The sequence below is a fragment of the Alosa pseudoharengus genome, unplaced genomic scaffold (assembly GCF_046254945.1).
Source record: "Alosa pseudoharengus isolate Yale_2024_CS ecotype anadromous, Long Island Sound unplaced genomic scaffold, YU_APseudo_1.1 YU_APseudo_1.1_scf_3, whole genome shotgun sequence".
Classification (NCBI taxonomy): Eukaryota; Metazoa; Chordata; class Actinopteri; order Clupeiformes; family Clupeidae; genus Alosa; species Alosa pseudoharengus.
In genome coordinates this window covers 22022913-22034261 of record NW_027468718.1, presented here as the reverse complement: position 1 = coordinate 22034261, position 11349 = coordinate 22022913, and the positions used below count along the sequence as shown (strand labels likewise).

The 11349-nt window shown below is 46.8% G+C and overlaps 1 protein-coding gene across 2 annotated transcripts in view; it reads left to right on the top strand.

Annotated features, from left to right (window-relative positions):
- Nucleotides 1–11085, top strand: part of wnt10a (wingless-type MMTV integration site family, member 10a) — a 15293-nt gene extending 4208 nt beyond the window's left edge. For both annotated transcript variants that reach the window (XM_076263578.1, XM_076263577.1), the window contains exons 3-4: nucleotides 499–872; nucleotides 8398–11085. In XM_076263578.1, the coding sequence (XP_076119693.1) occupies nucleotides 499–872; nucleotides 8398–8913 (890 nt within the window). In that variant the 3' untranslated portion in view covers nucleotides 8914–11085. The remainder of the gene's footprint in view (nucleotides 1–498; nucleotides 873–8397) is intronic.
- The last annotated feature ends 264 nt before the right edge of the window (nucleotides 11086–11349 follow it).

Genomic DNA, 11349 nt, shown 5'->3' with positions numbered 1-11349 from the left:
AGGACGTGGGACTGATCCCTGCCGTTTGATTTCCCAGATGTCCCTTCCTCTCTCTTTTTCTTTCTTTCTTCTCTTTCTCTCTCTCTCTCTCTCTGTGTATGTATGTGTGGTGTGCATGCGTGCGTGTGTGTGTGTGTGTGTGTGTGTGTGTGTGAGGGGGAACATACTGGCACTGCAGTCAATCTCACATGAGAAAAAAAAGGCACCGTGGGCCCCATGTGGTTTTCCCCTCCGCTTCTCTGATAGCGATCTGTCTCTCCGTGTGTGCACAGATCACTGGGAGAATGAGTGGGGCACTAAGTAGGGGAACAACAAAAAGGGGGAAAAATGGAGGGAGAGGGAGGGAGAGAAAGAGGTAGGGAGGGAGGGAGAAAGGGAGGGAGAGAGAGAGAGAGAGGGAGGGAGAGAGGAAAAAGATCTGAGTGTGTGGCACGGTGGTCCCCTTGTGCTGATAAGCTTCTCTTTTGTCCCCCTTTTGTCCACCCCCCCTGCGGGCAGGTTTCAAGGAGAGCGCCTATGCCCACGCCATCGCAGCGGCTGGCGTGGTGCACGCCGTGGCCAACGCGTGCGCCATGGGCAAGCTGAAGGCCTGCAGCTGCGACGACAAGCGGCGCGGGGACGAGGAGGCCTTCCGGGCCAAGCTGAACCGTCTCCAGCTGGAGGCCATCAACCGCGGCAAGGGCATGTCGCACGGCGTCATGGAGCACTTCCCGGCAGACGCGCTCGGCCCGCAGGACTCGTGGGAGTGGGGCGGCTGCAGCCCCAACGTGGAGTTCGGCGAGAAGTTCTCTCGCGACTTCCTGGATTCGCGTGACACGCACCGCGACATCCACGCCCGCATGAGGCTCCACAACAACAGAGTTGGCAGGCAGGTGAGAAGCTGTCTTTGAAGCTGCTGCAATGCTGTGTCTGTGTGCGTGTGTGTGTGTGTGTGTGTTTGTGTGTGTGTGATGCTTACAGAAGTGGTGTCTCTGTGTGTGTGTGTGTGTGTGTGTGTGTGTGTGTGTGTGTGTGTGTGTGTGTGTGTGTGTGTGTGTTGAAATATGTAGCAGTGTGGTATGCTTCTGTAGCAGAACTGTGTGGTTTGGGTGCTCTATGACACACCGTTGGGCGCAAGGGGTTAGGTTACCTCATCTGTTAGAAATGACAAGCTCAACTTACTCACCTTTGTTTGGTGTGTAGAAAGTAAGGATGACCGCTCCTCCCCCGCGGACACATTATAACCGTGACACATGCATGAGACAATGAAAAGGGTTTCTCCAGTAGCCTCCTTCCTTTGATCTTGATAGCGGTATTGAGGTAGAGCTGGACAGCTCACCACAGAGTCAGCCTCGCTAGAATATGGACAGCTGCTTTCTTCTCAAATACCTTACAGTGTGAGCCGCGTGCATGGGCTCGGGATGACCCCTCTCTGTTCTCTTTTTTCGCCAAGGGACCTCCACGATGTCCACATTTTTATCATTCTCCAGTTTCAAAGCAGAAGGTCTCCCATCACAAACGCCTGGGAGAGACAAAGCGAGGGGGGGGGGGGGTGAGCCATAACTCGTGTCTGCTCAGGCAAACATGCGCTTGCGACTTAGACATGCTCAATTACATCCACTCATGAGATTTCAGGTCCTGCTTCATGCTCCTCACCAGACCACCCCACCCTCCCACCCTCAAAAAAAATGGCAGCCACATGCAACTAAACAGTGAGGTGAGAAGCTACTATTACTCGTAAGTAAACAAGCGGGCCTCCCTCTATCTCTTTGCCGTCTGCTGTGGTTATCCCCAGGTCAAGTCCTCGGGGGGCAACGTGTTGTTGGGCGTCACAGGGCTCGGGGATGTTCTGTGTTGTTGTTGCTCAGGCGTTGAACTAATTGGATAATGTGAGCCAGATTAGCGGGACTTGCTGCGCTGTAAGGTGAATGGTTTGAACTTGGGGGGATTATAGTTGGTGTAATAATGGTGCACGTTCTGAGCTCTGAAGCTTAGTTCTTGCTGCGCCGAGAGAGCACCACCCTTGTTGCTGCTGCAGCTTCTGTTAATTCTTCTAATGCCACAGGTGCTCCCACTCTCACCGGAATGATGGAGAGTTATCTCACTGATAGCACAACCAAAACATTCAGTGTCGCTCTTCTCACTATCACTACCACCTATTAATGATACAGGCCATTCAAATGACTTTGTCTATGTCTGGGTCAAGTGCTTTGAGTAGCCAGTTGTGCTAGAGAATGCGCTATATAAATAGTTACTTTACATGTTTTCTTGTAATCAGTGTCAGTGTCCTCTTTGATGGGTATTTTGTACCTGCAGGTAGATTAAATCTTATAATCAAATTAATTCTACCATTAAAACCCAGTGATAAGACGTCCTCATCCCACGGCCTGCCCCAATCTGGTTTTATCTGGCGTCCATAAAGCTGGCCTTTAAATGATAGCGATACAGCTTTGATTGCACCCTGTGCTCTGATTCGCACAGTGGGATGGGCAAATGACTCATTGTTTGCTGCTTCCTCCTGTGTAATTTGTCCCTGTATCTTTTCATCGGTTTATTTCGGGTTTCCTTGATTATTCAGACAAAACACAAATGCCACAGTTGCCTGCCCGCCTGCCTGCCCTAGAACAAAGAGGCAGATAATAGCGCCGCTCTCCCCAAAGGAGTTCCCTATAAAGCTCTGATCCCGTGTGGTCCCACGAGTGTGTGCATGGCATAAACACTGGTGTAAACACAGACCCACAGAACACACACACACACACACGCACACACCCTCCACCTCGGGTGGCCATGTGACAAAACAGTGGTGCACACGATGATTTGTGTATGCATGCATGTTGGTCTGTGTGTCTGTGTCTGTGTGTGTGTGTGTGTGTGTGTCTGTGTTTGCTCAGATGGTTCATTTAGTGCAGAAGAATTGAGCTTAGTTGAGTTATTGCAATATGAAATGGAAGAAGGGGCTTTTTGATTGCACTGTCCAATAATGCACGACAGTATGAGAGGATGCATTGTTCAGGCACATTGTGGCTCCATGTCTGCCAGGAAGCCTATTTGGCATCAAACGCCGAGCGTGAGGAAAACACTCCGGCTACTGAAAAAACGTCAAAAGCCGCTGGCACGTCGTCAACAATAATAATATTAAGTCAAAACACGCACATGTCAGTCCAAGTATCTGTGGTTGCGAAAAAAACCGCCCTCTCTATGCGTCAGCGAGCGTTTGTAACCAGGCTGAATGAGAAGGCGCTAAAGAGCGGCGCGCTCTACAGACTGTGGCCAGGTGGACGCCCACTATCGAGGAGTGGTGTTGGCAGGTGAGCCAGGGTGGCACATGTGTTTTGACACAGAGTCAATTAACCTCCATGACCAGACAGTTGTTGAAAGCAGCAGGATACATGTGCCTTTGCCTGTAAGGGTCAGATTACACACACACACACACACCTGATATGGACACCTTAACTGGTCTCAGTGCGATGCAGATCATGCAGGGAAGCATGGCAGCTCTCTAAGTGAAGAGGAGTGTATTTGAAATGTGGGTGGATTATGTTGCCTATACTCTACACTGTTCTGTGTCAATGGTACTTTAAAACACAGAGCAGATGAACCCCCCTAATCAGACAGAAAACACTTACAGGTGAAGTCGAGAATAACACCCCCTTACCCACCCCCCTCCCCGAAAAAGCAGCCTTTTGTGAAGGAATGCGGTGGTTTTAGTGGGGTATACATGTCGTCTCATGCCCACCCTCTGGTTCTCACGACGTTCAGTCTTGTTAAAAGCTCTAATTAGTGGCTGAAGGCTGTTTGGAAACAGATGTTTAAACCCAGCAAAAGATTTTCAACATCAAACACGGCGGAAAGTAAAAAGAGATGCGCCCTTCCTTCCCCAAATACAACTTTTAAGTTGACTTTATCGAGGGTAAGAGGAGAGCAGTGCCGTAGAAAAAGGGGAAATTTTGCTCAGGAGTGTGTTTGTGTTCTCTCTGTGTGTGTGAGTGTGTGTGTGTCCAATTTGCCCGTGTGGTTGATACATGTGAGAGAAGAGAGAGAGAGAGAGAGAGAGAGAGAGAGAGAGAGAGAGAGAGAGAGAGAGAGCCCTGTGCATGTCTGTGTGTTTACAGTAGTTGCCGATTACATGGTAACACTTGCAAAGGCAGTAAATTACTTTACTCATGTTTTCATTGGATCAGCACACTGGAACTGCTTTGGTGAACGCTTGGCTCCTAGGCCAACAGCCCGTCTCCATTTAGAACAAAGAGCGGGACAGAAGCTCATTTAGGGCCTGAATTATTTTAAGAAATGCCTCCTTTTTTTCCTCTTGAAAGGAACAAATGACCGCGGAGTTCTTTGCTCTGGCGTTTTAGCCTGTGACTCTGACAGTCATCTTCATTCTTCATTAAGTGCGCTTTGTGGGAGTGGAACAGACAGATTACCTTGACACAATCAGATGGCACCTCTGTGATTGCTTTTGATGTGCACAAAGTGAGTTTTTTTTTCTTTCTGTTCCGTAGGAGGTATTCATTGGCATCAAAGCCAGCCACAGCTTCTGTGGGCTCAGGCGATTCATCACATTTAGGCAATTAGATAGTGCAGCAGTGGACCCCATTTGGGTTATCAGACTGCCCTGTCATGACACAAGGGAGACCTGTAACTACCAGCCTGGACCCAGCTGGAGTTGGACACTCCTCGGGGGGAGAGCGGCTGCATGTGGCACGGAGAGTAGGGCAGAGACGCACAACTAATGTCCACTCACCCATTTTGGTACAACCGATAAAGGGAGTTGTTTATAAACAGAAACAAACTGTGTATAAACCCTCTGCTTTGTTGATCTGTTGATCCTTGACAGGCCTCAATGTCCCCATCTCTGTAACTGCACATGTGCTTTTATAGCCATTAATGGTCTGTTTTATTTAGCAGAGCATTTGAAATACTGTGGCAGTGCTGAGATTTAATAAGAGTGTTTCCTTTAAACATGTTCCTTGAGGGACAGGACGGTCACGTTGGTGCCAGATATGTGTCTAAAATGAAACAAACAAAAAAGCAAAGTATGAATATTTGAGTTTGTGTGTAATGTGCTGAATGTCTTTCCAATTTGAACCAATGCCATTATTGTGCAATAGATGAAATTCAAAACAGACCACAGACCGTGACCCATCCAGTGGTCTGGGGACGTCACTGGTGTAACTGTCTTGATTGAGTCATAAATCCTTTCAAACAAGAGGATGTAAATTGAAGGACGGTTTTCTTTGTGTGCGTGTGTCTGTGTTTGTGTGTGTTTGTGTGGTGTGGTGTGTGTATGTGTGTGTGTGTGTGTGTGTGTGTGTGTGTGTGTGTGTGTGTATGTGTGTGAAGGAGAAGGAACTTTGAGACCCATTTTGGATTTGCCACTTACCGAATATTGCCTGTGGTCCAAATGTGCTACCAATATGTCTCATTTGATCTCAGTCTGGTGCCAGTTTATGGGGCAGTCTGTCTCACTCTTCTCCAATTAAAGTGGCCCAGATGTGCGTGTCTTGCAGGTCTCGACCAATGAACGTGCAGCAATTACTTCTGAAGTTTTTTCTGTCTTTTAAGCATCTACGCTGTATGTCTGAAAGAACACACATATTAACGTGCAATATATACGCAGACCCAATTATCATGCATTTGAGAATGGAAATTGTAACTCCATGACTTTTTGTATGTAGAACACATGGCACACAATGGTGGCTAACATATGTAGTGGGTATGCCCAATGCTACAAAAACAGTATTCAAAGGGATATTCAGAGGAACAGCACATACTTTGGGTCAAAATATGTCTCCCTCATCTTTTGAAAAAGTAAATGGAAGCTTTGATTATTTATGTTCACTGACAGTCCATTTGCTCTGATGAGACCCACTACTGTATCTGACATTTTAGCATTTGGGGTTTTTTGAAGGACAACATCTAGTTTCATCAATTCTATTAATCATCTATGATCTCCTATATGAGAGTGATGGTTTGATATGGGCATGTTATTCTAAAGACCTTGGCCTGTGCCAACAAGCGATATAGGTCTTCTGCTGACATCTGAATGAAAGACAGACAGAGATGCTAATCTTGATCGGATGGCAGACAGTGAGATGAGGCCCCAGTTCCTGCACTTCTCTGCCAGTCCCCTCAGGACAGACAGCCTTCCAGCCGTTTGAGGCTCTCTCTCCCCAACCCCCTTTCTTCTGTGCCTCTATCTCTCTCCCTCTCTCTCTCGGCCGCCTTTGCTAAAGCACAGTTCCGCTTCTGAGCGGCTGTGATATATCACCGGCCTGTCATCACCCTTGTGAGCCACTTCCAGGAGAGTTCTTCCTGCCTCTGTTCCTCTTCTCTCTCTCTCTCTCTCTCTCTCTCTCTCTCTCTCTTTCTCCATCTCTCTCTCCCTCCCCTCCAACACCCCCCCTTCACCTTCTCTTTCACTATCCCCCCTCTCTTTCTCTTCCTCTCTTCCTTTCCTCTATCTCTCTCTCTTTGCTTCGCCCACACCATCCCCCATGGCCCCAGGTGCTCCCAAACTGATCCCCAAGAGGAAAGAGCACAATCGGTCTGCTCTCCTGCTATCTGCCATCTGAACCACTGCACTCCCTGTCAGCCTGGGTCAGAGATGTCCAGAGAGCCACGGGCAGGGCACCAGTGTGGTCACGCCGCCGGCCAGACGTTAGCTTCAGCACCGTACATCCGTCTAGGCGCGCAAGCGTGCACGCGCCTGTCAAAAGCCACCGGCATTTGAATATCCCTGTTTGTGTACACCCGCGGCTGCCCCCTGGGGCTGTAGATTTGCGAGGGCTTTTCCTGTTTGAGGCCCCAGCTCCTCTCCTGGAACAATCAGGAGGCGTTGATTACGCATGACAGGGACGCCCACGCCGGAAATGTGGATGCAAAAAAAGGGCCGAAAGAGTCAGGTGCGAAAAACAGCTTAAGTGGGATTTCGAGGGGGCAGTTTAAGCATTAAGAACTTAAGTGGCAGCAGATTCGTGCCTGGCTGGTGTTTTGTTTGGCTTTGTCTGTTTTTTTTTGCGAAATCGTTTCAAAATTGCAACACCGGGGTGGCTGGATGCCGTGCCATGTGGCGCGGTGGCGATGTTTCGCAGGCGTTGTTAGCCTGAAGCCACAGGAAGCCCCTCCTGTCTCCACCCCTCAGTATTTACGCACGCACGGTGGAAGCTCTCCAGCAATGCCCCCCCCCCTTCACTGCTTGGGCACACCTATGCCAAAATAGCCCTTGAAATGGAAACCCTTAGCACGCAACGCCATAGTTTGAAGAATTCATAGCCTACCTGCCTGCCACAGAGTATCTTGTGCTTTTGGCGTCAGTCCAAAATGACCTTAAGCCTTGGAGGAGGGAAGACACTGTCCTCAGCTCAGACATGCAGCCCTGTGCTTGCTTTGATGGATCACAACTCTGCTGAATAGTGGTTTCGTCTCATTTCTACTGAGGGAAATCAGGGGAATAAACACCATTAAACCCTAAACAAAACAATGCTTTGTGGGTCCACCCTGTGATTCCTCCCGTCGCATGAGTGGCATGAAATAGCGAAGTCTCATCTTGTTTAGCGTTGCTGATGACTCGCACATTGAAACCTAATCCAGGGGGTTTTGACAGACAAAACTCCCATTTATCTCCCAAGGTGTTGTGGGTCCCGCAACATCGCTTCTGCCTCCCGTGGCCGATCGTGTTTGGAGGCCACAAAGCCGGCAGAATGTGGGTGTGCTGGAGGGGAGTGTTTGTGCTTGCACTGTTGATAGGGGCGTCTGCTGGAGCATCTGTCAGTGTGGAGGGTGGTCCCCTTTTTCCTGTCGGTAATTGGATCTAAAAGTTTATAACTCCGGCTGTCAGGCGAGAGCATTGTTGAGCGAATGGGAGGTCTGTGTGACTGTGGAGGCGGAGGTGGAAGGGGGTGGGGGGGTGGATGAGACACCCTCGCCCATGAACTGAACTTATGAAGGGAGTTTTTCAAAAGCACTCACAATGTTGTATTTTTAAAGTTGAAATGGAATGTGATGTGTGGGAATTGTAGTTGTTGTACCCCCTGGTTTCATTTGAATTGTAGTTTTTGTAGCCCTGATTTAATCTGAATTTCATGTCACTGAAGAGGTGCTTGATTGTTGTTGTTGTTGTTGTTGTTGTTGTTGTGATTGCTTCTGAATTTACTATACAGTGACAGCATAGTCTTCAATTCAGGACACGTTCTTATGTAATAATCCACAAAATATTTCACATTAATACATCTTTATTATGTATATTATGTGTGACTGTTTTGTGTGTGTGCAAACCTCAGGAAGTGCTCTGCCTTGGGCTTTCATTCTGAGCATAATACTGAGGGTACTTCAGCCATTTCTCTGTACAAAAGTTTGATTGACAGTATGCATGACACAGTATGCATATGCTGGACTGATGTCCCCTCTTCTGTGCAGGTCGTGGTGGACCACATGAGGCGGAAATGCAAATGCCACGGCACATCAGGAAGCTGCCAGCTGAAGACCTGCTGGCAGGTCACGCCCGACTTCAGGACGGTGGGCTCGCTCCTCAAGGAACGCTTCAACGTCGCCACCTTCATCAAGCCGCACAACCGCAACACGGGCCAGGTAGAGAACGCCAACTCCATGCACCCCAACGCCCACAATCACCACCACCACCACCACAACCACAACCACCACCGGCGCCGCGCCAACTACAACGAGCTGGTCTACTTCGAGAAGTCGCCCGACTTCTGCGAGCGGGACCTGGGCTCGGACTCGGCGGGCACGCAGGGCCGCATCTGCAACAAGACCAGCCCGGGCATGGACAACTGCGAGAGCCTGTGCTGTGGCCGAGGTCACAACATCCTGCAGCAGACGCGCAGCGAGCGATGCAACTGCAAATTCCACTGGTGTTGCTACGTGGTCTGCGAAGAGTGCCGAATAACGGAGTGGGTCAACGTCTGTAAATGATAAAAGAAAAAGAAAACCTATAAACCCTAATAAATGAATATATAAATATATATGAAAAGAATGACAGACATTAGAACTAGAGGGGGGAGACTGCAAGGATAACCTTCCCTTTGCGATGGACTGCCAGTTCCATTTTTAGAATGGAAAGCATAAAAAAAAAAAACGAGACAGGGATGTGCGAGGAGGTGCGCACCCAGCGTGTGTGTGTGCACAGAGCATGTGTCTAACAGTAGTTCAGATTGAGCATTTGGACCTGCACTGCATATAATAACCTTTCAGAGAAGTTAAAAGATAAGTTAAAAAAAGTGATACAGCTACGGTGGGTTACATTGACATCTGAGCGCTCCTTTAGTTCAAAATGCGGATCTTAACAATTTAATAATGGCTCGGGATTCCGGTACTAGGAGAAGAAATTTGTAAGAAAACGAAAAGGCAATAGAGAGAAGAAATTGCCTTTAAATCCAACATCTTTTGTAAGTCCTACATTTGCACAGAGCCATCATTTTACAGAGTCTAGTAATAAACTCTGTTTGAGTGTTATAATGTGGTATCATATACCAAATGAGATTATAATTATAAGTTATAAAATGTCAGCATGTCTCTGCAATTATTCATTGATTGTACAGTTTGTGTTATAGTCTGTCATTTCTGACTCATGCAAATACTGCCTATCTCGGCTCTATGGGAAAAAGAGATCTGTTCCCCTCTGTGTCTAGGTCAGTAAGCCCGGCATCGAGCCAGTGAGAGAGGTGGCTAGAAATACTTTGGCAGTGCAGCGACCAACCAAAATGATTACAAAACACAAGCTGCACGTCAAAAGCAAGAGCAAAGAAAAGAAAAGAGTTGTTCTTGACATGTTGACATTCATCACACATCATTCTGCCTCCGAAGAGCTCATTGGACTGTTATCTGACCCTGTGGGTGCCCGGTCGCCGCGGTGTGATCCTGTTGGTTGGACTTGCAGGGCCGTGACTCACATGTCAGCGCTCCCTTTGATGAGACAGGCCGACGGTGAACACACATAATTGTATTACCACATGGTTAGGGCCACACCCATACACAGAGGCGGATCCCAGCAAGCACACCCATCCTGAACTCTGGTAATCTTCAGCTCTGCCATCCCACTCACGCTCAGGCCAGCCAATGTGAAACACAACCAAACCGTGTAGATACAACTGATGTCGTTGTCGTTGTCGTTGTCGTCGTTGTTGTTGTTGTTGTTGTTGTTGTTAGCAAAAAAAAGCACTTCTGCCTTCACGTACACAAGCACAGGACATTCATTATGAGATTTTTTTTTCTTTTTATAAAATGTTAAAAGGAGTGACAACACTTAAAGAAAAGCCTCCTGGACAAAGATTGTAGATGCTCTTTATCATGACCAAAACTTCAGGCTCATTCAGGAGTGCCTATTTCGGAGCTCCATGGTCCAAGTGCCATTTCATAATGCAATGGTGTGGTAATATATACTCACATGAGAGTCATGTCTAAATTTGTTGGATTAACTGGAACTTGTCCACTGAGTGAAAATTAGCAGATAGAAAGGGATGCTTACATTTATAAAGACAAGGCTTATATTTACGGAGAAATTGTTCAGTAATGCCCGAGATCTGATAAAAGCAATACTGTTTTTTTAAAAAGTTCTAACATCTTTATCTAATCATTTTTGGCCATTTAATTGTCCAAGCGTTATCAGTTCTTCTAGACTAGGCCCTGGAATGTAATTATAATAGCCTACTAACTGTGACAACGCAAACATGATTTTTAATGGCATAGATGCAACTACAGGATGCCCCACACTGTTGCAATGACTGACCAAGTGAGTGGTGTTCTTGAGGCCTGCTATCCCGTCCAAATTCAGCATAAAAAGAGAAAACATCGAAAGACCTGTATAAAAGCCCTGTATCTGCATTGTAATGTTTTAATATAAAGATTGTGATTAAGTTATACAGTACCTTTCCAATACCTTCTATACTATCTGACAAAGTCCAGTTTAATGTGGATGTGTGCTAACTGATCTAAACAACAAAAGTTCAACTCACACATCTTCTAGCACAGAGAAATTTGAGTTTAGATCAGCTCTTTGCATGGGTGGGCCTGTTATATTGACTGATGTAAAAAAAAATGCTATGTGGAGAGTGTGCATTTTTAATAAAAAAAATGTATAATTTTTTATTCATGATGTAAGTTATTTTATTTTGTGGATAACTTAATATTTGTAAAACAATAAAGAACCTAAATTTAAAAAGATGGAGATGGTATTAATGATGGATAAAATATAAATTATATACAAAATGTGTACTTTCTGTACAAGTGAGGACATAGATATATAGATAGATAGATAGATACTGTAGATCGATAGCTAGATAGACAGACAGATAGATAGATTGAAAGATAGACAGACAGATTCACACAGTGTGTTTGTCTTCACCTTGTATT